Genomic DNA, 24,033 nt, shown 5'->3' with positions numbered 1-24,033 from the left:
AGAAGGGAGGAAATGGGGACGCAGTGACCCACCGAAAACCACCGAAAACTTTCTCCCTGGATTTTCCCACCTCTTGTCAGCTCAATCCATAGCTTTGTGTCCTTTAACGGTGGGTGTTGCAGGCTGCTCTTGGTCGTTCCCTTATTTTGGAGGGTTTAATCATTATTGTGATGACGTGATCCAATATCTCTTAAGTTGGCTGTGCAGGCAGAGCAACTTCTGTGGGCAGCCTGAACGTGCTGTGGTCAGTGAAGTTAAGCCTGGGATTTCCATGCTAAATTTCAGGTCTCATCCAGGTAACCCCAAATTTGGGACCCAGCACCATCGTTTCCGCGGCTATGCAGTGAGGAACACTCAAATTCTTGAGCAGGGGACCTACCGCACGCGAGCACTGGTGCCGGCAAAAGGGGGTGATGGTATTGTACAGCAGGTATTGTGCTTTGGTGGTGCAGGTTGGTTGTAATCATTTGTGTAGGTCTTCAAAAACTTCGTAAATGATGAAGCAACGACATTGAGCCTCAAGCACCGGCTGCGGCAGCTGTAGGGCCGGTGTGAAGCAGGGTCGGAAGCTCCTAGGATGCTGACTGTGGCTATTCAGCCACGCTCGCGCACTTTTCTTTATTTTCTGTCTGGTATGCGGGCAGACAGGATCTACAGTCTTTCTTCATGCCAACAGCAGTAAACCTCAGACCACATGTAATGTATCTGCCCTGCGAATGGCTCTGATTAATGACAGACAGGTAGGGCGAAGGGAAAGGAGCTTTGGGTTTCTCAAAATACACGGAGAGGCAGAGTGTGAGGTTACCGGAATCGGTAGCCCACGTTTCTTCTTTTACACCATCTTTTATTATTTTCCTGTATATATTTTTTTTTTGCCTGAAAAGGCAGAAAACGTGGAGGCATTCCACTGCCTCAAACCATGTTTTAAGTGAGAATGTAAATGTGACAGGTATTGCGTTCTACATGGACCAAGAAAACCCCTTCTGAAAGGATTCGATTTAAAAACTTTTTCCCTGCTTAATTCTGCATCAGGTTTTGGCTTTGTGTTAATGGTTCTTCCAAACTACCTGGCTCTTCCAAACTAGTTCAAAGGTTTGGTGCTTGGGCTGCGTCCTGTTACGCTCAGCAGAATGGGAGCCTCCTTGTGCGCCCTGCCTGCTCCTGGACCGGGACGGAGACAAGGGGGATGGATGTGTCCGCCTCCACCTCTGCTGCTCTCCAAGGGCAGCTGGCTGAGACCAGGAGGGAGATGTGTCCCCCTCTTCAGAGACACAACTCCGTGCAGGATTAGACCCCTGGAGAAACACCAGCCTGCCCATCGGACCGCCCCTGGGCTCCCAGTAAGGTGCGCTGCTCCCCCGGGCATCACTCGACATCTCCCATTTGAAATCCCCGCCGTGCTCCACTCAAAGCATCGACGTGCAGAAGGTTTTGAACACCGGCCGGAGCTGCCCTGCTCGGCACAGGTCGACGTTCCTGGTTTGCACGACGAGATCCGGATGGCAGGAAGGCGTGCGTGTTCACGGCCCCGTCCGCCTGCCACGGAGCTGCTGCTGCTGGCGAAGCGGCGCCGCCTCCGCGTTCCCCCTAATCCCTGCTGGGGCTGAGGCAGCGCCGCTTCGCAAGTCTTGTTTTCTTTTCCTCTTCTCCCCTTCCACCCCCTCCTCACGTGTAATCTGATCTCCCAGGCCTGGTCTTCTGCTTTGGCAGATTTTTCGCCTCTGGAGTGGAAGGAATTAACTGCTTGCTTTCTGCTGGGGAACGAGGCGGGTCTCGCTGCTCCTCCTGGCTTTTCGGGTGGATGTGCAGGGCCGTGCACAGGATAACCCACGAGGTCACCACCTCTGAACCCCCTGGCGCACCCTGGTTGTCGCTTTTCATTCGCATCTCCTTGCCTTTTCGGTAAAACAACACGGAAATGCTCCCACTCAAGCTCTGAGTCAGTGTTGGGCAAAGAAACGTTTCTAAAAATCTGGTTTCTGACACTTTGCAAGTATGCATCTCCTCTGATTGTGTGCTGGCTCCTCCGGTCTGGCAGCAAACGCTGAACTTCAGCAGGATCCCTAAGCTGATGTGACTCTACCTAGCACACAAACTGCCCTTCCCCGCTCCACATCTCCCAATTTTAATAAATCGATCAGGCGAGAAGAGCTCGGCACTCAGGAGAAGGTGGAGTCAGTGTTATTTGGTGTCTTTAAGGTAAAACCTCTATCTTTTTTTTCCAGATCTGGAAGTTGCAAGATGCCTCTCTCTTTTCCTTTGCCTGCAGATATTTCAAAAAGCTCTTAATGGGAGAGGCCAAAAGCTTGTTCAGTGGTTTATAAAGGGCCCCTTCGGACTTGGATGAGCCTTGCAGGCGAGGGCTGGTAACGCAGGCAGCTCTGTGGAGCTCACAGCACATCTTCCTTTTTTACCTGGGTACCAGGAGGACAGGCCAGCGCTGCAGGAGCTCAGTAGGACCTTTTGCCTCGTTACTACCTTAAAAGAAGGATTCTGCCCCATTGCTGGAGAGGAATCTCAACCAGTCGAACATCCCATCTCTAATCCCACCGCTCCTCGGCCGAGTCCTTCGGTCGGGAGGGTTGCAAATCGCAAACATCTGTTAAATCAAGGAGAAACAAACCCCAACAAATGCACATGCCGTATTGCAAAACCGTTTGTTTTTCTCTCGGGGTCTCCAGTGGCCTTCTGGTAACCTGCCTTTGTTGTTGTTTCTTGCCTGGCTGTCCGAGAGCCACGAGTGTTAATATTTCATGGTGTGTGCAGGTAGCATCTGGGCTCTAGCTGGGCCGCTCACAGGAAGGAAAGGAAGGAAAACACGCTGCCCTCAGGTGTTGGCTGCCCTTTACTCAAATCCACGTGTGCTTGTGGTGGCTTTTTGGGGGGCTGGAGGCAAAATGCCTACTGGAGAGCGAGCTGAAAAGTATCGGAATTGTAGTTAAGTGGCTTTTGTTTTTAACGTGCTGTTCTAACTGGCAGCTGTCCGTGCTGTTGTGAGCAAGGCAGCTGGATTTTGGGAAGATTTTTAGATGGAAAGGTAAAATCAGGGGCTCAAACACGAACCGCAAAAGGCAGAGATGCTGCACAAAGGCAGCAAGCAAGCAGGTGATGGCAGCATGGGCAGAGTGGACCTGACATAGGGCAGTGCTGGAGAAATTCACACCACTGAGGGCACAGAGCAGAAACCACTTGGGCCTCCTGTCTGGGTCTGCCGGTTACTGGTGCTGCTGGTCCGACTGGTGCCTGCTGATCTCCGAAGGCACAACCGTGGCCGAGGAGGCAGGCTTTAGTAGCCAGGATTTTCAAGCTGCTAGTCCCCTCGATCGGTGTCTTCCAGAAGGCTTGGCACAGCCCGTCTGAGAGTAGATGGAGAAATTGAACGGTGGAAGATCTGAGAACCCAGAGGAAAATCAGAATCTGTCAGGCAGAGCTGGCCCAGCCCCCGGGAGAAGAGGCAATATTGAGACTGCTGTCAGATCAAAGCCCAGCTTTGCTACAGCTGGGGCTGCAGCACATGCTGTGTCATTCACAGATTTCAACGTGGGTTTCTTTGATCGCTTTCATGTACGCATATGTTTGCGCTCAGGTAATGGTGTGAGATGTGCCGTGCCACCGCCTGACTGATTTCATCGGGGAGCGCTGCAGTACGGCACCGACCTGCCTCTAACCAGAGACAGCGACCTGGGAGTGCCCAAAATCACGAGTAACCTTAGTGCTTAAGGAGGAAAATGTGTCTTAGAAATGATGCGATTGGATGTGTGGAGCAGCAAACAAAAAGTAGGGAGGCAGCAAAGTGTTGTACAACGTGTACTGAGTTCCCTAACACCGTGGGGAAATCCTCAGCTGTGTTTACAGAGGAGCAGGATGAGGCACGGGTGACCTGTGACGGTAAGCAAGAACCTGCTCCTTTCCTGGGGCACTCCTCCAGTGCTTTGCTTTAACCCCTATTTTGTGCTGCCTCTGTTGCAGGACAAAAAAAAAGCCACTTGAAGGTACCTGTGAAAAAATCCCTGGTGTTTGGGGCTCCAGTCTGTTACCTTTCTGGGTTCAGAAGGGGATTTTAAATTTAAGCTCTGCTTTTAAATGGGTGGCGAGCAGTCAAGCTGTTTTTAATGGTATCGCAACGAAATTCACTCCAGTTGTCTGAACAGGGGGGATGATGCCAAAACTCACTTTCTGCTCACAGAGCCCAGTCCTTTCACCGCGGCTGTCGCGCATGTGCATCTGATTGCTCTCTTGGAAAGAGCTGCCCTGAAATTTTGGGTAGCTTTAAGGAAGCGAGGAACAAAATAGCCGGCCGCGAGAAGAAGCTCAGACACGGAGGCAGCTGGTTGAGGAGGTTATGGCCTTGCAGTGTTGGGTAGGTACAAAGATCAAGGTGTGGCGTGCTGCAGGCATGGTTAAACTTCACCTGGCAAGGACCAGGAACAGCCTGGTTTTGCCCTAAATCTAGCCGTGCTCTGAGCAGGAGCCTGACCCGGAGACCTTTTGAGGCCAGTCCCAACCAAAACCATTTTGCCGTGAGAGGTTGCAGCAGTCTCTCTGCAGCCCAGAAGTCTGCACGCTTTTCATGACTGATTTTACTCGAAGATGCGTATAGGACAGACATGAAAGGGATTAATAGATGTCAGCCGTAAGAGCAGCAGCACTTGTGTGACACCACCAATGTGGCTTTTATTTCCGTATCGCCGGGTAATTTCCTAGCATGTGCTAACTGAGTGTTTGCTCCGAAGCGTTCCCAGTGCAGCTTGCCATGACACACATGAAGAGCTGCCGAAGGACGAAGTTTGTCGCAGAGGGACCACACAGGCTTGCCTGCGTGGAAAAATAAAGGGAATTAATTTAAGGGTTTATCTACAGAGGAAGCTATCCCGGGAAAAGCTCTTTGTGTTTGGGTCCCTGGGTGGCTGCGGTTCTCCTGCAGCGAGGTTCTTCTGCAGGCGGGTTAATTTACCTCGAAACGAGGCCTTTTTCGTCTGGAATAAGACCCCCAGGGGTTGATAGGGAATGTAATCCGCCCTAATTCTGCCAGCACTCGTTGGAGTAACCTTACTCAGAGCCGTCAGGGCTTTGTGCTTCCAGGGGAACCGAATGGGAATTTCATGTCCCTACAGTTCCTACAGCTGCAGGCGAGCAAGGCAGGGCAGGGATGCTCGTCACGCGGAGAGGAGCTGCGTGCAAGATGCCTGCTCTGCTCTGCAAACCTGACTGCATCCCAGTTCCCGAAACACGACGCTGGGCCCGAGCACGTGATGGCTCAGCGCCTCCTGCCATTGACGTAACCTTTCTCCTCCAAATCTGCTTTGTTTTTTTTGTTTTTTTTTGTTTAGGTTTGGTTGCAGTCTTCTGAAGTCGGGTGGGCAGGGAAGGAGCAGAAAGCATTGGTTTCTTTTGAAACGCTCAGGCTGCCATGAAATAGAAAGAAATCCTGTAGAAGGGGAGGGAGGGCACAGGGAGGGCTCCATCCCCGCCTCTGTAACGCACTGCTGGGCTACGGGGGGGCCAGGCACGTAGCCTCACCTCTGTGTGAGCTGTCTGAATTGCATCAAACTCAACCTCTCTCTTCTGGCTTCTCAAAGGGGGGTATCCATGCTCGGCTGCTTTAGGATAAAGGCTGAAACCACTCGCAATATTGCGTTGTCCCCACCGCAACCACTCCTCTGCTAGCGGTGATGTGGCTTGTGGTGCTTTTAAATACAAAAAGGGCAAAAGTTATTACTGCTGTTCAGCGTGGCATGAGCTGGGGGCTGCTGATTCCTTCCCAGGATGAGAAGAGTGAAGCCAAACACTGCTGCAAAGCGCTGCCCGTGCGCCGAGCAGGGCCTGCTCTGAGGCAGGGCCCCCCGATGCTGCAGTGTGTGGACTGCCCCCTAAAGCGTGAAATGTTTGAAAACTTCAGAGGGCAGAAGAGCCCCAGTAACACTGCCAAAACAAACTGCCAGGGGTGAAGGGAAGCCTTCAGGGACAAAATGACGGAGGTGTCAGTTTGTCAGTCCCCCGGGCAGCTCTGCAGGCGGCACCGGGGCTCTCGGAGCTCTGCTCCCCGGGCACCCCAAACTCAGGGAAGCGAACAGGGATGTTTCAGCACACCCAGCTGGTTGCTTTACAGACGGTGATATAAAACATAGCAGCCAGGGGAGGTCGAGGCTGGACATGAGGAAGGATTTCGAGGCTCCTTGGTGCTTGGTGCCTGGGCCTGGCCGCGCTCGGAGGCATTTTGGCAGCATTTGGGCTCGTGCTGTGCCTCCTGCATCGCTCCGGGACCCCCCGGAGGATCTCTGCAGGTGCCTCCCACCTATTTATTTCTCAGAAAAGCCCTGGTTGATTGAGGCAGGAGGCACAAGGAGCTGAGGACGCGCTGGGTTGGGAAACCCTCCCAGGAGCAGGCAGGGGTAAGCCCTGGGAAGGCTGCAGGGAGGTGCCGGCCGCAGGCACAGCCTCGGAGGTTTGAGGGGGGGGGTCTCGCTGCCTCCCCTGCAGGATATCGGCGCCTTCCCATCGCGATTATCGCGACATGGGCCGGGCTCGGGGCGTGTTTGGGCCGGGGCCCGGCAGGAGGAGGGTTAAGGGCCGGGGCGGGGCTCGGCAGCTGCCGGCAGGAGGCAGCGAAAGGGGGGGGGAGGCAGCGAAGGGGGCCCTTTGTTGGCGGCCTCGGGCGACTTTTTGGGGCAATTTGGGGCGGTTTCGGGGAAAGCTCGGGCGGCCCCGGCGTTCCCCTGTCGGCTGGAGGAAACCAGCAGCAGGGAAGATGCCCGGAGGAGGCTGCCCGAGGGGGGGGGAGAGCACGGCCCCCAGGGCTTCGCTCCGCCAGGGCTCGTCCTTGTGAGCCTCCTTGTGCCAGGCTTTTTTTTTGGGGGGGAGGGAGAGGGAACCTCGAAGGGTTTCGCTCTAACAAATGAAAATGTTGGAGATCTGCTTGAAACTGGTGGGCTGCAAGTCGAAGAAGGGGCTCTCCTCCTCCTCCAGCTGCTACTTGGAAGGTGAGCGGGGCGCGGCGCGGGGCCCGAAAGGGGGGAGTTTGGGGAGATTTGGAGGCTTTAAGGGGGGGATTGAGGGTTTTTGGGAGAGTTGAGGGGGGTTTTTTGGGGAGCCGAGAGCCCGCTGGTGAGCGTGTTGGCGGCCAGGTGATTTTCATTAGGCGTACAAAGGGAGCGCGGCTCTGCCATGTATGGTGGTGAAATGTCAAGCGGTCGGCGAGCCGGCCCCACAAACACCGCCAGCGCGGCGGGACAGGGCGCGATGTTACCCCCCAAAAGGCTCCAGCTCCTCTCGGGAGCCAGACGAGGGTGGGAGAATGGGAAAAAGGCTTTTGGGCGAAGGCGGAAAACCCCTCGGTGTCCCTCTGCTCACTCCTGGGAGCTCCTGGCCACCCCTTTCCGCTCGCTTTTTGGGGACGGTCCTACAGCCAGGCGTTCAAAATCGCGGGGTTGAGTCACCCCCTGGGTAGGAATTGACATCGGGGTTGACGCAGGCAGCTCGCTGGAGGCCTTGCTGATAGAGGCGAGCTCAGTGTGGGGCCCCCATCCTGTGCCCCTGCTGGGCTGAGGAACCCTAAAAAATCCCCCTAATCCCAAGGGGGGGGGGGCTCGGGACCCTCTCCCAAAGCAGCCAGCAGCGCTTTGTCCCCATGAACGAGGGGCCCAGCCCCAGGGGAGCGCAGCCCTGGGTTGTGCCCGGGCGGCCGATGCATTCTTGGGCTTCTTTGTGTCGCTGGATGTTACTTCAGCAAAAATAATCGGCGTGCCAGGAGTACTTTGCTAACTCATCAAATCAGAGGGGAGAAACGCCACCACCTGATGCCGCGCGGCCTATGGCGAGCAGCTCTTGCTCAACTCTCGAATATTCAGCGGAGAAACGTTCCTCGGAAATTCATAGGTCAGGAATCCCAAAAACTACAAATGGCTCCTCGGGACAGAGCGAGCCGGAGGAATGCCGCGCGGAGGCCGCGTTCACCAGCCCCTTTTGGTGGCTCCGAATACTTTTCTGCTGTCTAAAACCCAAGGGACGGTTGCCAGAGGAGTTTTTTCCTTCCAATTCTGGTTCCTTTACGCCCCTAATCCCGCTTACTTAAAGCTTCAGACACTTAATGGTGGGCGGACTCATGCCCTTCCCTACGTGACCGGCTTCCTCGGTGAGCTTTTGGCGCCGTGGGTGCTGTGCTGCGCTGGTACCGCCGTGCTGGGGCCGGCTGCGTGCATGCACAGCAGGGCTGGGCTGTACTGGGCCGTACTGGGCTGTGCTGGGCCTCCTTCCCGAGCAGCTGCATCTCTCAGCAAGGCCCTCAGAGAGTAGGCAGAGCACTTGGGGCCTTATGGGGGTGTTGCCCTGGCTGTTTTTTTTTTTTGGCAAATCTTTGCTTTTGTACGCGGGGCATGCGCTGCCCCCTCCCCGCTGAGCGGGGTTGCACAATGGGATCAGAGCACAGCTCCGTCCCGGCAGGGTGAGCAGCGTGAGCAGGCAGCAAATAGTGCCCGATGTAAGCTGCAGCTTCGCTGGGACCAGGGCTGTGTATTGATTTTTCACGACGGAGCGGGAAGCGAGCACTGAAGGAACTTTGAAACAAACTTCTCTCAAAGCTCAGCACGGGGCCAAGCCGCAGCCAGCACCCACGCAAGTGTGGAAGGTGACCAAAAACCATCACTGCCACCCGAATGCTTTTCCCTGCATGCTGTGACAGCTGCCTAGGACACCACTAGTCCTGGACCCACCACGAGCGAGTTTGGTGGAAGCCTTTAATGCCCACAGAGGCCGAGTGGCAGCCCCCAAGAGGGGACGGCCGCGTGTCGGGGCCCCCAGCCACGTCCCCGAGCTGTGTGGGATGCCCGGGCTGTTCTGTGTGCATCCTGGCACTTCTGAAAAGATTAAAGAGATCACGGTGATATCGCCGAGGATTTAAGGCCCTTGTGTTGTCTTAGCAGCGTGGGGAGCTTCTGAGGATTTGAGAGGAGAACTTGGAGTTTTTTCCCCGTGCTAGACTGTGAAACCGTGCAGAGAGCTGCCGAGGGGGTGGAAGGACCGTGAGTCGCGTGGAAATCCAGCTGGAGCCAGGAGGGTAGACTCAATTTTACCTAATTCGATTTCTTTTGGTTTTCATCTGCTAACAAAAACATGACAGCGCTTGATGAATAGCATGAGTCCAACAATCAGATCTGTTTATGGTATTTCCAAACACGCTTCTGGACGGTATTGTCTTGAGGTCGGGCTCCATAAAAGAGGTTACAAACCTCCCCGCAGAGCTGATTCAGAGTCAATTCGTGTAGGTATATACACACGTCTTTCGACCAAGCAATCAGAACTGTTTCTTTTCATGGTGGTCCTCTCCTGAAAGGCTTTTTTACACCCTCCTCTCTGCGGGAAGGAGGACTGATGGGCTGGGAAGCCCCCTCCTGGAGGTGGGGGCCATGCCATGCACAGCCGGGCTCACCGTGCATCACTCCCGGGCTGACCCAGGCCTTGAGGATCGCCTGGACTCCAGCAGAAACCCTTTTTGAGGCAGTTAAGTGATTGCTGAGATTCCACGTTGCTGTTGGAGCTGGCCATTTTTTGCTCTAGTAAATATTATTTTTAAACGTGAGGGAGCTGAACTTCTGTCATCTGCTTCCTCCTCTTCGCCTTTGCCAGACTGAATAATTCCTCCCTCACTTCACACCAAGAAAGGGTAAAGAGTGGAAGGGAAGAGGCACAGCGAGTCCTGCTGCCAATCTGATCTGCAAACACAACGTGTCCATGTCCCAAATAGGGGCTGAAATAGTCTCGCTGCCTTTTTGGGCTCGCTCCACCGCTCAGAAGCAGAAACCTTGTTTAAAACCTGTCAGCCGTCTCTGCGAAGCTGAGAACTGTGCTGGGGATGCTGGTCGAGCCCTTTGTTTTCAAACTAAAACATTTCTGCCCTGCCAGCTGTCACCCTGCCTATATATCTCCTGCCTTCAGGGGCTCTTGTTACACTCAGAGCCTGAGGAGGAGCAGCAGCCCGTGGCCATTGCCCGTACCCAGAGGATTTTTTTGATGCTCTTGGGCACGGATCGGCCAGGTCCTGGGCTTGGCAGCACCAGGGACTCATCCTGCTGCCGGAGCAGCCGTCAGCCCCGCTCTCAGTCTGCTTGTTCCCTCTCCTCCTCGGCTGTTTTCCCCTCTGGGCCTCTCATCTGCCATCTCTCAGTAGAGTTCTTGCTTTTAAATACATTTCTGGCTCTGTAATGGCTTGCTCCAGCGGTTCTTGCCTGTCCCATCCTTATTAAAAACGTGGCTGGCGGTGCTTGGTACCGTTTCCCATGGGTCCTGGTGAGGAAAGTGTCATTTCAACAAGGAACCAGAGCTGTCTTCAGACCTAAAACTGATCATCCACGGACGTGTTCGTCTTCCCCTAACGCTCTGGAGCTGCTTAGTGAAATGGGGAAATAAATCTCCCAGATGCTTCCTTGGTGTTTCCCCTCCCCAGGGCTCCAAGATGGGCAAACCTCACTGCTGCTGCTCCGTGAATGAGGAAAACAAGGCAAAAAAATGAGAAGTGTTCAGAAATACCAAAGTGTTGTTTGAAATTCAGGTGGATCTAGCTGCTCTTTGCTCATCCTCTCCCAGGCATTACAACCTCAGGTCAGGCAGCAGCTTAGTAGCAGATTTGGGAATAAAATCTAGATTTCTGCCCTATCCACTGTTCCTCTTTACGCATCCCCAGCAGTGATTAGCTGGGGGATGATGGTATTTACCTTGTCACTGAGGGGTTGTAAACGGAATATACTCTGCAAATAAACTCCAGTGGAACCTGCAGGATGATATAAGAATGAACTTTCCAAAAAAAACAAAGAACAAGATGACAGAATAATATTAGCCAAGGTATAAATGGACTGCGAGGGGCTCTGTGCCTGTCCCTTTGCAATACCAAGCTCAAGCGTGAGCCTGGGATAGGGAGCAGGTCCTGACCTCCCTGGAGGGGACAGGTCTGAAATCCAACACGAAACCTTCTTTTTTTTGATGGATCAGCTTTGCAGAGCTTTTTGTAAATCCCTGTCCCATCAGGCACGGAGGCTGCTCCTCCACCACGTGTGCGCAGGGCCGGGAACGCCGGGTGCATGAAACCTGCACAGCTCTGTTTTTTTTCCTTCCTTCCAGGGCACGAGGAGGGCAGGGGGAGCGCAGGGAGAGGGGAAGCTCGAGGCAGCACGTGCTGTACCTCCGGAGAGATCGCCGAGCGTGCTCTGCGCTCCCTCGTGCTGGAAACCTTGTGGAAAAAATGCCGGCGCAGTTTGTAAGCGCACAGGATGTTTGCTCTGTAGGGAGACAAGAGGGCTCTTCCCTCCCTCGGGACCGCCCCGTGGTGAGCTGTGGAGGAGCTGCTTGCAGTTCAGGGCTTTTGCCTCTCTTCCAACCTTTTGCTTAAAATTTTCAGGAAATCTGCTTGCGGCGGTGCCCACCAGAATTGTTTGCATCCGAGGACTTGTCACGCGGGCCCTAGCAGTGATTCACGGCTGCGCACAAACAGCAATGAGCAGGAGATGGTTACGCTTAGGAAACCTTTCAGCCTGCAAACATAAATACCTCCCGCTGCAGGCTTAATTCAGGGGGAAATGAAGGCATTCGCACAGCCAGTGCCTCAAAGGAAGGGCTCTGGTTATCTCATTTCAGTCTGCTCTGATATCTGCGTCGTTCAGGCGGTGCTAGCGGAGAGCTGAGTTACAGCGCTGCCTCTGGGGCTCGTCCCGGTGCCACCTCGAGCACGGGGTGATCAAAGCAAGAAGCGAGAGCCACACAGGGAGCAGCAGAAGGGCAGGTGGGTGCGGGGAAGGAGTCGTGGTGATAAGCGATGGAGTTAAGGCTCGCTCCCCGCCCCGGCCCTGAGCCAGGACACCGTCCCGCAGGCACAGCGGCCGGGCTGACTCACTGGGAGGAATCCGGCCCTTCGAAGGGCTTGGCAGTGCTGTGAGATTACAATTAAGTCCAGTGAGAGGAGGTGAGGAAGCTGGAGCGTGTTGGAAATGACCCCGGTGTGTTTGGACAGGGACAGCTGAGTCCTGCCCTGAAGGGCTGGGCACATTTCCTTGGGAAGCTCTCAAAGAGGGACGAACGCTGCTGACAGCCAGCAGTATGCAGCACCCGGATGGATGTGTCCTGTCTGCTTCTGCTGCCTCGTGGCTTTGTGTCCTGGACCTGCCTCCTCTTGGGGCCCAGAGCTTTTGGAGAGTGTTTGGGGAGGGTTTTTGTCATGGTCCATGGAGCTGCTGCTGCGCTCATGTCCCCACAGCTCTGCTCTCTTCACCTCCACTCTTCTCCGTGTTGCCTCAGGGCCCCATCCTTCCTTTCTCGTTGTCCTTTAATGCCATCACCACCTTCCCTGCCTCCTCCTGTGGCTTTGGGCTCCTGCCCTTTGGGGTGCCAGCCCTGAGCGTGCGATCAGGTCCCGGAGCCCGGCTGCGTAGCGCCCTGCGTGCTCGCTGGGCCCCTCGCTTGGTTTTCCAGTGTAGAAAATTTCTCCTCCCTATTATTTCACAGCCCTGCTCTTGCCAGTCGTTGGGTCTGCAGACAGTTATCACTGCAATCGGTGGTTTTTAGGAATGCCGTAGAGCCAAACCAGCCTTTCTGGACTTCCGTAGGGCTTCTTGGGGGTGTTTTCAGCCTCGTTGCAGGCTCTGACCCGCAGCGCGCACACCGTGGATCCGCGGAGCGCCAGCCCCGGCACCGCTCCCCTCCCGCGCATGAGCCGTGCCTCGCCGGGCTGCGATCATCGTGCTGCAGCTGGAGGGGCGCCCGCCTTGGATTTCCTGCCTTCCTGTTGAATCAGGCCCCAGTGGGGGAGGCGTTTTCCTTCCTCCCGGAGGTTTACGGCCGCCCCGCCGCGCTGCACAGACGCGGGGCCGGAGCACGGCAGCATCGCCGCAGATTTGCTGTTTCTTTTCTTACTGTCCCTCTCGAAGCAAACCCGGCGTGCCGAAGTGTCCTCCCCTGCAGGAAACGGGAGGAGGAAGAGCGTAGAGGTGCTTTAAAAATAAAATCCCGACCATGCCACCACCTTTTCTGACTGTGGTATGGCCACCGGAATCGTTTAGGAAGCGGTGTGACTTGGCTTCTCTGATTCACCATAAAAATATATCTCCCTGCTGATATGGTTTGGCCGGGAAAACAGGCCCAGCAGTGTGCGAGCTTGGGTTTTTCCTGACTGCCCACTTAACGTGGTCTCACCTTTTCCAAAGAACACACGGCCCTCGTGCTCGTCGGGAAGCACCCGGGGGCCTTTTACCAGCAGCGACCTGACCACCACGGTGGGGACGCCAGGCTGTCTGGGGGGGAGCGCTGGCACTTTTACCACCAAAGCTCAGAAAATAACCGGATTTGTTATTGTTAGGGTTTGTTATTATTATTATTTTATATACAGCATTCCTATACAGCATTTCCCCGTTGTTATTTGGGCCTGTCCCGGCCCACGCTTGACTGCCAAGGGTTTTCTGGTGCTGCTTGGGGCAGATCCTCGCTGGTGAGTGCTGGGTTTGCAGGCCAACCGAGCTGTTACAGGGATGATTTGCTGGGATGGCACATACATCGCAGCTCCATCCCTAGTTAGCATTAAAAGCATGAGGACAGAGCTATCCTCCAGATGGAGGGCAACCCCTTAAAAAAATAAATGAGGTTTTCATACTGTTACCCTTGTTTCAGCACAGGTACCGTGTTGGTGGGGCAGCACGTGGGGCTGTCGCTGCCCCAAACTCCTGGTGGCATCCTGGTAATTCCCTGGTGTGCTTGAACTTGGCTAAGATTTATTGAGTAATCCACACAGAGTGCAAAAATCTTCATTGATTTGGCTTTTGCTCACCTTTGAAACTCAGTTTTGAGGGACTGTGCTTTTCTTGAGACATCTCGAGCCTCCTAAAAATGTACAAAGCGCAGCGTGCGCCCTCACCATGCGCTGCTTCGGGGAGCAACGTGCAGGAGGGAGGCTTAAAAAAGGCCCAGCCTTTACTGGAGTAAGATGAGAAATGATTTAAAACACTATAAACAACAGAAGTATGTCCCCAACTCGGTACATCCCACGTCTTCACAGTCTCATCCTGCCTGGCGCTCGGTGCTTCGAGTTCTGGTGATTTCATTTACAGGATAATTAAGGGATTTACCTTCTAAAGGTCTTTGCTTTTGTTTTCAAATCTCCCTGTTGCAGCAGCTGGGCAGGAGCCAAGGGATTTACACAGCAGCAGGCAGCCTACGTGAGCAGCATTTCCTGGAGGGAGGAGAGGGGCTTTCCCCGACCAGCAGGGAGCTGGAGCTGGCTGGCGAGGATGCTCTGTGTATGTGGCACTGTCCTGTCCGCCGTCGTCCTCTGCCACATGAGGAGCACACATGTCAAAAAATGAGAAAAATCACAGCGTGGGGCTTAACCAGCTGGCTTTTCTCAGCAGCATTGACCCTCCTTTTTCCTCTCTCTCTCTCTTCCCCTCTCCAGAAGCCCTTCAGAGGCCGGTAGTGTCAGATTTTGAGCCCCAGGGCCTGAGTGAAGCCGCCCGCTGGAACTCCAAGGAGAACCTCCTGTCCTGCCCCAGTGAGAATGACCCCCACCTCTTTGTTGCACTCTACGATTTTGTGGCGAGCGGGGACAACACTCTCAGCATCACCAAAGGTAAGGCAACCGGGCAGAGCGGTATTGTGAGCATGTGAGAAGACACGGGATGAAAAACCACTGGGAGACAACTGAGTTACACACTAAACACTATGGAATTTATTATTTTTTTACTGTGGGAATTCTTTTTAAACAAATACAAATATTTCTTGAAGTCATAACCTTTTAAAAGGTTAAAAACTGGCTGAGGTTTTTGCGTTGGCCAAGACTGTTTGTCAAAGCTAAGGTCTCCAGCAGGAGCAAGATTCTGAGCTGAGAAATCAAGCTAAGCTGGCCCTAGGGGCTGGCCTCTGTTGTTTTCATGGTTCTTTCTCCAAAATGCAGGCTTTCTTAGAAAAATGACCGCATACAGGTAGTGTTTTCTTACTCGGCCCTTCTGTTCCTTATGCAACTCCAAGTTGCATCCATTTTCTTTGCTAATCAAATCGATTTTTTACTGTTTATCTTCTCCTATTGTAGTCAACTCAGTTGACAAATAAAATTTGTTGGAGTCTTCTCTCAGCTCAAGCAGTGCCAGAAGTGCTGCAGAACTGCAGGGGAATTGAACGAACTCCTGAAATATGCATGTCACTTTATTTGGCTTCTGTGCTCCGCTCAAGCTTAAAGCAGTGCGTGTGGTCCCTGCTCAGTGAGATTCCTATTCTTACGGGAGGTTATTTAATGACCATGGGGAGGAAAGAACCCATCCCTGTGCTCTTCTCCCAGGTTTGCTGTGTCTAAACATATTTTCTTGTGCTCAGGTGAAAAGCTCCGCGTCCTGGGCTACAATCACAATGGCGAATGGTGTGAGGCTCAAACGAAGAACGGACAAGGCTGGGTGCCCAGCAACTACATCACCCCAGTGAACAGTTTGGAGAAACACTCCTGGTATCACGGCCCGGTGTCCCGTAACGCTGCCGAGTACCTTCTGAGCAGCGGCATCAACGGCAGCTTCCTCGTGCGGGAGAGCGAGAGCAGCCCAGGACAGAGGTCTATTTCCCTGCGATACGAAGGAAGGGTGTACCACTACAGAATAAACACCGCATCCGACGGAAAGGTAAGGCTGCAGGCTGCCCACGCTGTAAAAGAAAATCATGCTGGTGGTGTTCTGTGTCCTGCTGAATGCACAAGGTCAAGTAGCAGCGATTGAGCTGTGCAGCTCCGAGCCCCGATCGCAATGTTCAGCATCCGTTGTTACAATAAACTGTGACATTCCTACAGGGCTGTGACAGAACAAGCTCATTCCTTTAGCAAACTGGTGAGGTGGAGTGCAGCTCAGTAGCAAAACACTAAGGTAGGAGACAGCAGAGCTTACATCAGAGCTGGATGCAACAAATCTTGTCAGTAAGGTATTCTAACAGAGGATTTTCATTGCATATGTTCAGAAGATAACCTCTTGGACTGCCAAATCAGATAAGCGTTGCTGATAGTCCTGTAAATATTAGGGACAGAGTACCTTTTGGACTATTCTGTTATTTTAAACTACTATTTTGATTTCTGCACAGCTTTTCAAGGTGATTATTGAAAACGGGCAGGCCCACATTGTTGTTTGGGCCCCCTTTCCAGTGTCGTCTTCTTTTTTTCCCCTCTATCTTTGTGTACTACAGCAGTGTTGCAATGCCTTGCTTGAGGGATGCTGCAGAGAAATGTTAACATAAGCTTAGTTTTCCACAGATTTTCATTTGAATTTCATGGAAACGTTTCTGTTGGCATTGGATTTCGGTAAATTTTGTTTTTAATGAATCCATTTTAAGCAGCATCTCTTTAGATCCTCTGCAGAAGTTGCAGTGTGGGTCTGGAGCATGGCTGCTGATGCTCTTCTTGCCAGCATCTAGTAGATGACAGATTCTGTGCCATTAAAGTACTTTTAAATGAAAAAAATAAAACCAAGTATAATATTGTCTTGCCATAGCCAATTTTCCTGTGTCCTGTGAGAGCTCTGTTCTTCAAACAGCAGAATCCATAATATAAAAGCACAGGGAACAAGTATATCGTGTCTGCTATTTATCAGACTCGTCACTCTAAAACCTTTAATAAGATAAACAGGTTTTATTAATTAATGGAACGCTTTTGGTCTGCTTCAGCAAACAGACTGTGATGGAGATGATGATATTTATGATTATTTCAGGTGATAGATTCCTTCGTTACCGTGCTTCAGCTCTTTTTTCGCTCTGTGCAGACACACTCTGTGGTCACATCAGCCCTGAGAAATGCTGACAGGCTGCGTACTCCGAGGAGTACACGGCAGTCTGGAATATTTTTCCTCCTCCTGTCTCTGTGCTTGATACCCCTTGGATTCCCATCGATGCTGGCAGATGAGCAGTGTTCGCAAGCGAACACTTTGAACCGAGGCCTCCTCCTTTTGGTGTAAATAACCACGTGTCCCTGGTGCTGTAGCACGTTCTCCTTTTTCACTGTAAAAGGGTTTGGCATATGAAGGCTTTCATCCCCGCAGAGCTGTTTTTATCCCCCAAAACAGTTCCGCAGAGCTACAGTAATCTGCTCAGGTCTGTAGTAGCCAGGTTAACTGTTCATTTTCCAGGGAGTTGTTTGAATTGGTGTTGAATTGGTGTTTTTGACAAAAGGTGCAGGTCAGCACGAGAGCTGTGCCTGTGGGGCTGAGCAAAGAGGTGGCCACGGTGCTCCCTCTGGCCCTGCCAAGGAAGAGGGCTGTTTGCCATCCCCACAGAAGGGGCCGTTCACCATCCCCAAGCCTCAGCACTGCAATTCATCTTGTTAAATCGCATCGATTTCCATTTGTGTTAACGAAGTGAGGTGAGACAGCTCATCAGGAGCGTGCTGCCAGATGCCTGCCTCTGCCACCCACCTCCGCCTGGAGCTGGACCAGGGCACGCCACGCTTCCAGTGCCCTGTCCCAAGCTGCTGAAGCTTAAAAGCAAGTAAGAGAGGCAGCTAACATCCCTGCTTTCCCCTTGGGAAATGGAGACTGCTGCACAGCATCCCTGCTCTGAGCTGCTGGGGCCTTGCTCCATTACCCATTTCACATCCTTCTGCCGAAGGGAAGCTCTTACCTCCAGCTCCCCGGGCACCTGGGGCTTCCACGGCCCGCCAAATCCTTACTCAGCCTTCTGAGGAATTCACTGCAGCACTTGGAGGCCTGGAGGATGAACGGCTTCGGTGGGTCATATCCTGTGCCTGCGAGAACGGCGCAAGAGGTTTCACAGGACCAAGTGGAGCAGCTGCTGCTTGGCCTGGAGGGGGGCCGTGCATCACACAGCCTCCCCCAGCCTGCAGGAGAAGGGAAAGAAGTAGGAAGAGATCGGAGATGTCTTAATTTTAGCACCGTTCATGTTAATGCTCTGGGGTTCAGTAGCTTGAAATAAGTAACTCATCAGGGGATTTTTTTCATTTCCCATTTTAATGGGTCGTATTCTTCCGGACCACCTTTTAATGTTTTTTTAGGAAGACATTCAAAATGACCTTTCTGGATTTGGCTGGCACAGCGCAGCCAGTAATCTGGTAAACCACTTCCGTGGAACTGAGGCCTTGGGTTTTCCTGCCTTGATGGTACTTGAGGCAAAGCCTCCTATTGAGTAACCGGAGTGAATAAACAGCGCTGTCCAGCCACTTCTCCAAATCCTGCTATGGTCAGCATTAGGGACACAGGACGTGTCTTGATGGAGTCTCTTGGAGCTTCCAGTGGCTTAGCAGGATGCAGATTCATTCCCTTCTTTGTGGATTTTTTGTGGGGGCTTTTAGTATTGCCTGCTGATGGCAGGGTGAGAAATCCCTTCAGGTTAAGGATGCGTTGCACGGGTCAGTTTAACAACACCTGAGAGGGTAGAAAAGCTGTGCCTGCAGAACGAACACGCTCGGTGGGTGGCTGGGTGTGTTTTTTCACGCAGGTAGAAACCTTCGTGTGTGTTACAGCATGGAGCCTTGTCCTGCCATCCTGAGCTCTGTTCCCCAGCCTGCTGTGGGTTTCTTGTGAAACCTCTGGCCGTTCATTTCACACCCTTCTCAATCTGTAGCAAGTTCATACCTGTCACACAAAATAGGGATATTTGTAAATTCCAGGAGATTTTGTGATCGTGGGATGCAAGCCATCATAAAACCAGGGACAGCTTCCTTCTCCCCACTTCCCTGGGCTTCCAAGCAGTCCGAGAGTTCAGCATAGTTTCACACATCCATACTTTTATATTTTAGTCCTCAGTGTAACATGAACTGCCGGTACCACTGCTAGTACTGCGAGTTGTTCCCAAACAGCCGTGGTTTGTTCCCAGCTGTGGTTACACTGTTCCGTGGTGGTCTGAAGAACTGTTTGCTTCTTGCCTTGCAACCATGAAAGCTTCTCTCAAAGTGCCATTCTTCTGTTCTCAGAACATCCATTTTTAAGGTGATTTCACCTCTGATCGTGAAAGTCCATGACACACACAGCTGAGCGTTCCTGCCAGCTCTCACAGAGCCGTCACCATCTGCACCGGAGCCTTTGCCTCGTTCTCAGAAACTGAAGCAGGAATTTGGGCCAGCAGGATGCTGAGGGGCAGAGGGCCTCTTCCGTGGCACTCCGACGTCCTTGGATGATACAGCTGCTCTTTTCACTCACCTTTTCGTATTCGTAGGGCCAGTGCTCTTCTTTCCTTCGGAATATTTGGTCCTCTCCAGTGCCTCTCGTTCTCATTTTGGGTTTTCCGTAGTAAACAGATGCCTGCGAAGGAGGAGCATCCGTACAGAAATTGCCAGTTTTCAGATCAAAGGCTCTTTTCCTCCTTTTTGCAAACATTTTTTTCTCTGTAAATACATCACCCTTTTCTGTTGGACATGTTCACTTAACACATCTGTGAAGCTCCAAAAATTTCTTTTTTTCCGTCCAAGAATTCCGTCTAGGTGGAAGAAGCAGAGTTTGGCCCCAAGTCTGGGATTTGGGGCTGACTGACAGCCCTGTCAGCTTCCCAAAATCCCAGGCAGATGGCCACCACACGTGCACAGCCTGAGCTGTTCGGTGCACATCCAGCAAGGCAGAAGGTTTCTCCCTGTCCTTCAGGCGTTACAGCATCACTTTATTATTATTATTTTGTAGCTTTTGTCACCAGAAGTTTGGACTTGGGTATGAAATAAGAAATACAGAGCTGTGTTTGTAGGTGTCACTTTTCTACCTTTAGCAGGCTTTTAGGCTCGAATGGCTCTTCTCTATAAATGTTGAAGTGGTAACAAATGCAGGCTGCCATGCCTCGCAGTAGGTCCGTGCTCAGTGGTAATGATTTTACTTCTGCGTTATTGATCTGTGCCCGTCACAAGGATGAACAGGCCAGCTGTCCAGCTCGATGCAGAGCGCTGTGCAGACCTTAGCCCGAAGCTCCCAGTTTGTTAACGAAACTTCAAGGAGAATCCAGGAAGGTGAAACGTCATCATCAGACAGTAGCAATGTGATCCAGACACTGAGGTAGAGAACCTATCCAGAAACCATCCCACAATCTGTGCTGATGTTTCAAGCAGCAGCACGCCAACCGAATGCTCTTTGCGGTCATTCCTTCCGTATTGTTTGAGCAAAGTGCATGTGTTTGCTGGTGAATCCATGCACTTCTGCAAGTGTTGATCTTTCTCAGCTCTGAGCTTCTGCGAGCTAAAGAGCACGTGGAGCTCGTGGCACGGCAGTGTGACCTGAAGCCATGCAACACTTGGCTTTCACCATTTTAAATGTAGTTTCTGCATATGAATGCTCAAATATGCACAAAGTTAATGAGCTTTCTCTTTTTCTTTGGTCCCTAGCTGTATGTCTCTTCTGAGAGCCGCTTCAACACGTTGGCGGAGCTGGTCCATCATCATTCGACGGTAGCAGATGGGCTCATCACCACTTTACACTACCCGGCGCCCAAACGCAATAAGCCCACTATTTACGGGGTGTCCCCAAACTACGACAAGTGGGAGATCGAGAGAACTGACATCACCATGAAGCACAAGCTTGGGGGCGGGCAGTACGGAGAGGTATACGAAGGAGTCTGGAAGAAGTACAGCCTTACAGTGGCCGTGAAGACCCTAAAGGTAGGACTCACATCTCTCAACATTCCTACTTCCCTGCTTTTCCTACATTCCTGTCCTTTCAGCTGAGCTGAGAGCAGGCTGGCTGCCTTCCCTCAGCCCCGCTTGACAGTTTGGGTTGGTGCTAGCCCTTAATTTCTGTGCGTAGGCCTGGAATAACAGAGAACTTGAACTGATGATGGTTTTATGTGGCACTTGAAACACACATAACTAAACAGGCTGTTAACAGCGCAATTTTTGCTTCAGAGCAGATGAAACCTCAGAAAAGTAAATAGCTGCTGTGATACCTCTTGCATTCAGGGGGTGGCAAAGGTTTGCTGCTCTCAGGTGAACGCACGGAGACAAGCTGGGGCATTAAGGAAAATTGCGGATCGTGACTCAGGCAACAGAAAATTCAAGGGCTGCATTTCAAGGAGGATCTTAATGTTTTGATTGTTTGTCTCATGTGGCGTCTTTCCCAAAGACAAGCTCCCTGTGTACCTAGCAGTCTTAAGCAATTGTTCACAGCTGTTTATTATCAAAAGATACGAGAGGGGGGGGGGGGGAAGTGTATCCAAGCTCAAGTATATTAAAATTCGTAAGAGGCTTTCGTGGGGAGCTGGGTAATCAGTTCTGTTTCTGGCTCTGCTCCCTGATTTCTGAGTCTTGGTTTCCTTGCCTCTTGAAATGCAAATAATGCTCCGGGTTCAGAAGGTCATTGCTTAATTCATTTATGTTTATAAATGTGTCTTGAGATCTCCTGGCACCATCTACACACATTGCATTCGATTGCTTAATAAGAGTTTATGTTAACTTGACACCATGTTCTCTCTCCTCGCATTGGGATGTGGCTTGGGCTTGCAGAAACAAACAGAAGAAGGCTTTTTGTTTGTTTCTTCTTGTTTTTTGTTTTTGCAATGGACATTTTTGAAGTGGAGAGCCCCGCATTGATGCGGCAGTGTCAGGGGAAGGAAGTTTCCTTCATTTGGGGAAAACATTTCTCCCTGACTGTCTGAACGGGGGCTACCTCGGTATTTCTGGGTTGCTATGGCTGCAGAAAGGATTTTCGTTTTGGCCTTTTTTGTACTCTGGAGATTCCTTTTGCTGCTCTCCAGTGGAGAAGAGTTCAGTGCCTGCTTGCACAGGCAGCGAGTGACACCTAGTGTTACCCGTGCTCGGGCCAGCACATTGGGACCGACCGCAGGGCTTGCTCGGGAGCACCATGGTGCAGCTGGAGCTGCGATGTGACCAGCTTGAACAAAACATCCATATCGTGAAAAGGAGAGGGAAATCGTGTCCCGAAATGCTAAGTTTGCTGCAACATCTCCTGCCGTGGTGCGAGGGTGCCGGATGCCTTCGGGTCTCTCGTTTGTGCCCAATCCTGATGGTTGCGTTCCTTCATCTTCTCGCTAAAACCCATCAACAGAGGCACATTTTGTGCGATGCCATCGAATCTCTGAGCCTAACGAGAAACCTTAATACAGACCATGGCTGTTTCAAATAGATCAAATAAATATTTAATGAAACATGACTGAAAGTGGTTCATAATGTAATATGGAGCAGCGTGTTCCACTGGGGAATGTAAGAATAACCAAAAAGAGAGTTGAGAAACATTTCAGTCTGCAATTACGCACACTAAAACCATCCTTAAAAGCAAATTTATAATCCGCCGTCCTTAAATCCATCAGTCTGCTACCTGACAGGTAGGATTATAGCTCTCTTCAAAGTTTTGGGAAATATTTTTAAATCGCATTTATATTCCGGTTCAGCACGGGGAAACAAGCCTTCAGCAGCTTCTTCACAAACACTCGAACGACTCGCTTTACCTTCATGTGAGAGAATATTTTTCAAAACTTGACGTGGCTTTTGTTCCTTCCCCATCTACCCTGCGTATCTGCGTAAGAAAGATAAAGGGGAGGGAAAGCTAAAAGGAAGAAAAATCCCTCCCAGCTTCCTTTTGACGAGCAGGGCTCAGGAAGCCCGATTTGTTGTTCGTTTTTCTGTCAGGTCTGAGCAGAGCTGACAAAAGCAGCACCCTGGTTTTTGGTTGTGTGTAAGCGGGAGGTGAAATGCAGCGAGGCGGTGCTCGGATGTTTCCCATTTAAACGTTTCATCAGGGACTCGGCAGAAATGGGCCGCGGTGGCTGGGGATGGAGCTTCGTGACCCGCTCCAGCAGCATCTCGGGGCTGGATGCAGCCTGCTGGGGCCGTGACCCAAACTTACTGCCCCGTGAGGGCCATGAAATGCCTGAACTGTTGTGAGCCGGCCACCTCAGCACATTTCTTCCTGCACACATCTACCCTGCATCAATTAAGGTTGCCTTCAAAGACTGCCTTTTTTTTCCCTTTGTTTTCCCCAGCAGGGAAGCCTGTGATTTAAATCAAGCAGCGTGCAGGCCAGGTGTCCCTTAATGAGGTTTGTGTAAGTCAGGGCTGAAGCACGGTCCTGTATTTTGCTAAGAACATAGCGTGTTGCTGGAACCCTTGTATTTATTCCATGGTTTTGTGCAGAGGAGGACTGAAACTGGCACAATTCTGCTCTTTGCATGAGATCAGATTTACAGAGAGATGGGTAATTCCCTCGGATTTACAGAGAGATCGCTGTTAGGGTAATTCCCTCTGTGCATCCTCCTGATTAGTTTGGTCACTGAGAGGTAAAGGACCGCAACCCATGGAGCAGCCGTGCAGAGGAGCCACCTTTCCCAGCAGCACAAAGAAGATAAGTGCGTGTCGAGGTTTGTTTGGCAACCTGGATTGTTAACCCCGTTTCCTTCGCCAAAGAAAACGGTGTAAAGTTCCGTTCACAAGGCCCTTTGGGCTGTTCGTTTTGACAGAGCGTGCTCACAAAAAACACAGCTGCCAATCAAGTTAATTGGCGACGAATAGCGAATGATGGAATGAAACCGCTGGAAAAAGGTTCTCGTGGCTAACTGCAGAGCGGAGCGCTGCCTGGGTCTTAGAGCAGCAGCCCACTGTTATCATTCTCACCAGCAGCAGTAAATCCTCTCCAATCCTTCCTTAAAACACTTCGTCCATGTAGGCTGTCAACATTAATCCGCCGACGGGAAAAAAAATATGGATATAGAAAGAAACATTGCTTTAGGAATAGATCTGTGTTTTTGCACCACTTTGAAATGACCTTCCGGCCATTTGGGGCCGGTTTGCTGCAGAAGATGGGTCTTCGGAGCAAGATTGGATCTTCCCTGGCTTTCTGTTGTGCCAAGCAACTTCACGGCGCTCAACAAATAGGTAGTGACACATCTGCCCGGAACAGTTACGTCACGGCTCAGATTCTAAATACCACGAATGAAATCTGTGAAACCTCGGGCTTTCGGTGAAGGAGTCGCTGCCGTGGGCCACGCTGCCCTGTCTGAGGGTGGGCATCTCTTGCTCAGACCCAGTGAATTCGGGGCCTCGCATTTCAGCAGTTGCTTGAGCCTTCGATTGTGGCGTAGCCTTCCTTTTATTTTCATTCG

General features: G+C 51.9%; 1 protein-coding gene across 5 annotated transcripts in view; it reads left to right on the top strand.

The window, feature by feature from the left end:
* ABL1 (ABL proto-oncogene 1, non-receptor tyrosine kinase) overlaps positions 1-24,033 on the top strand; it is a 68,315-nt gene that overhangs the window by 31,365 nt on the left and 12,917 nt on the right. For 3 of the 5 annotated variants that reach the window (XM_068656943.1, XM_068656942.1, XM_068656944.1), the window contains 3 exons: positions 14,426-14,599; positions 15,340-15,635; positions 20,309-20,581. In XM_068656943.1, the coding sequence (XP_068513044.1) occupies positions 14,426-14,599; positions 15,340-15,635; positions 20,309-20,581 (743 nt within the window). Of the gene's footprint in view, positions 1-6,615; positions 6,981-7,914; positions 8,132-14,425; positions 14,600-15,339; positions 15,636-20,308; positions 20,582-24,033 lie in introns of those variants that run through there. The other 2 variants (XM_068656945.1, XM_068656941.1) reach the window with 2 other exon arrangements.

This window comes from Anas acuta, chromosome 20, assembly GCF_963932015.1.
Source record: "Anas acuta chromosome 20, bAnaAcu1.1, whole genome shotgun sequence".
In the NCBI taxonomy this organism is placed as follows: Eukaryota; Metazoa; Chordata; class Aves; order Anseriformes; family Anatidae; genus Anas; species Anas acuta.
This window is presented reverse-complemented; position numbering and strand designations above follow the sequence as displayed.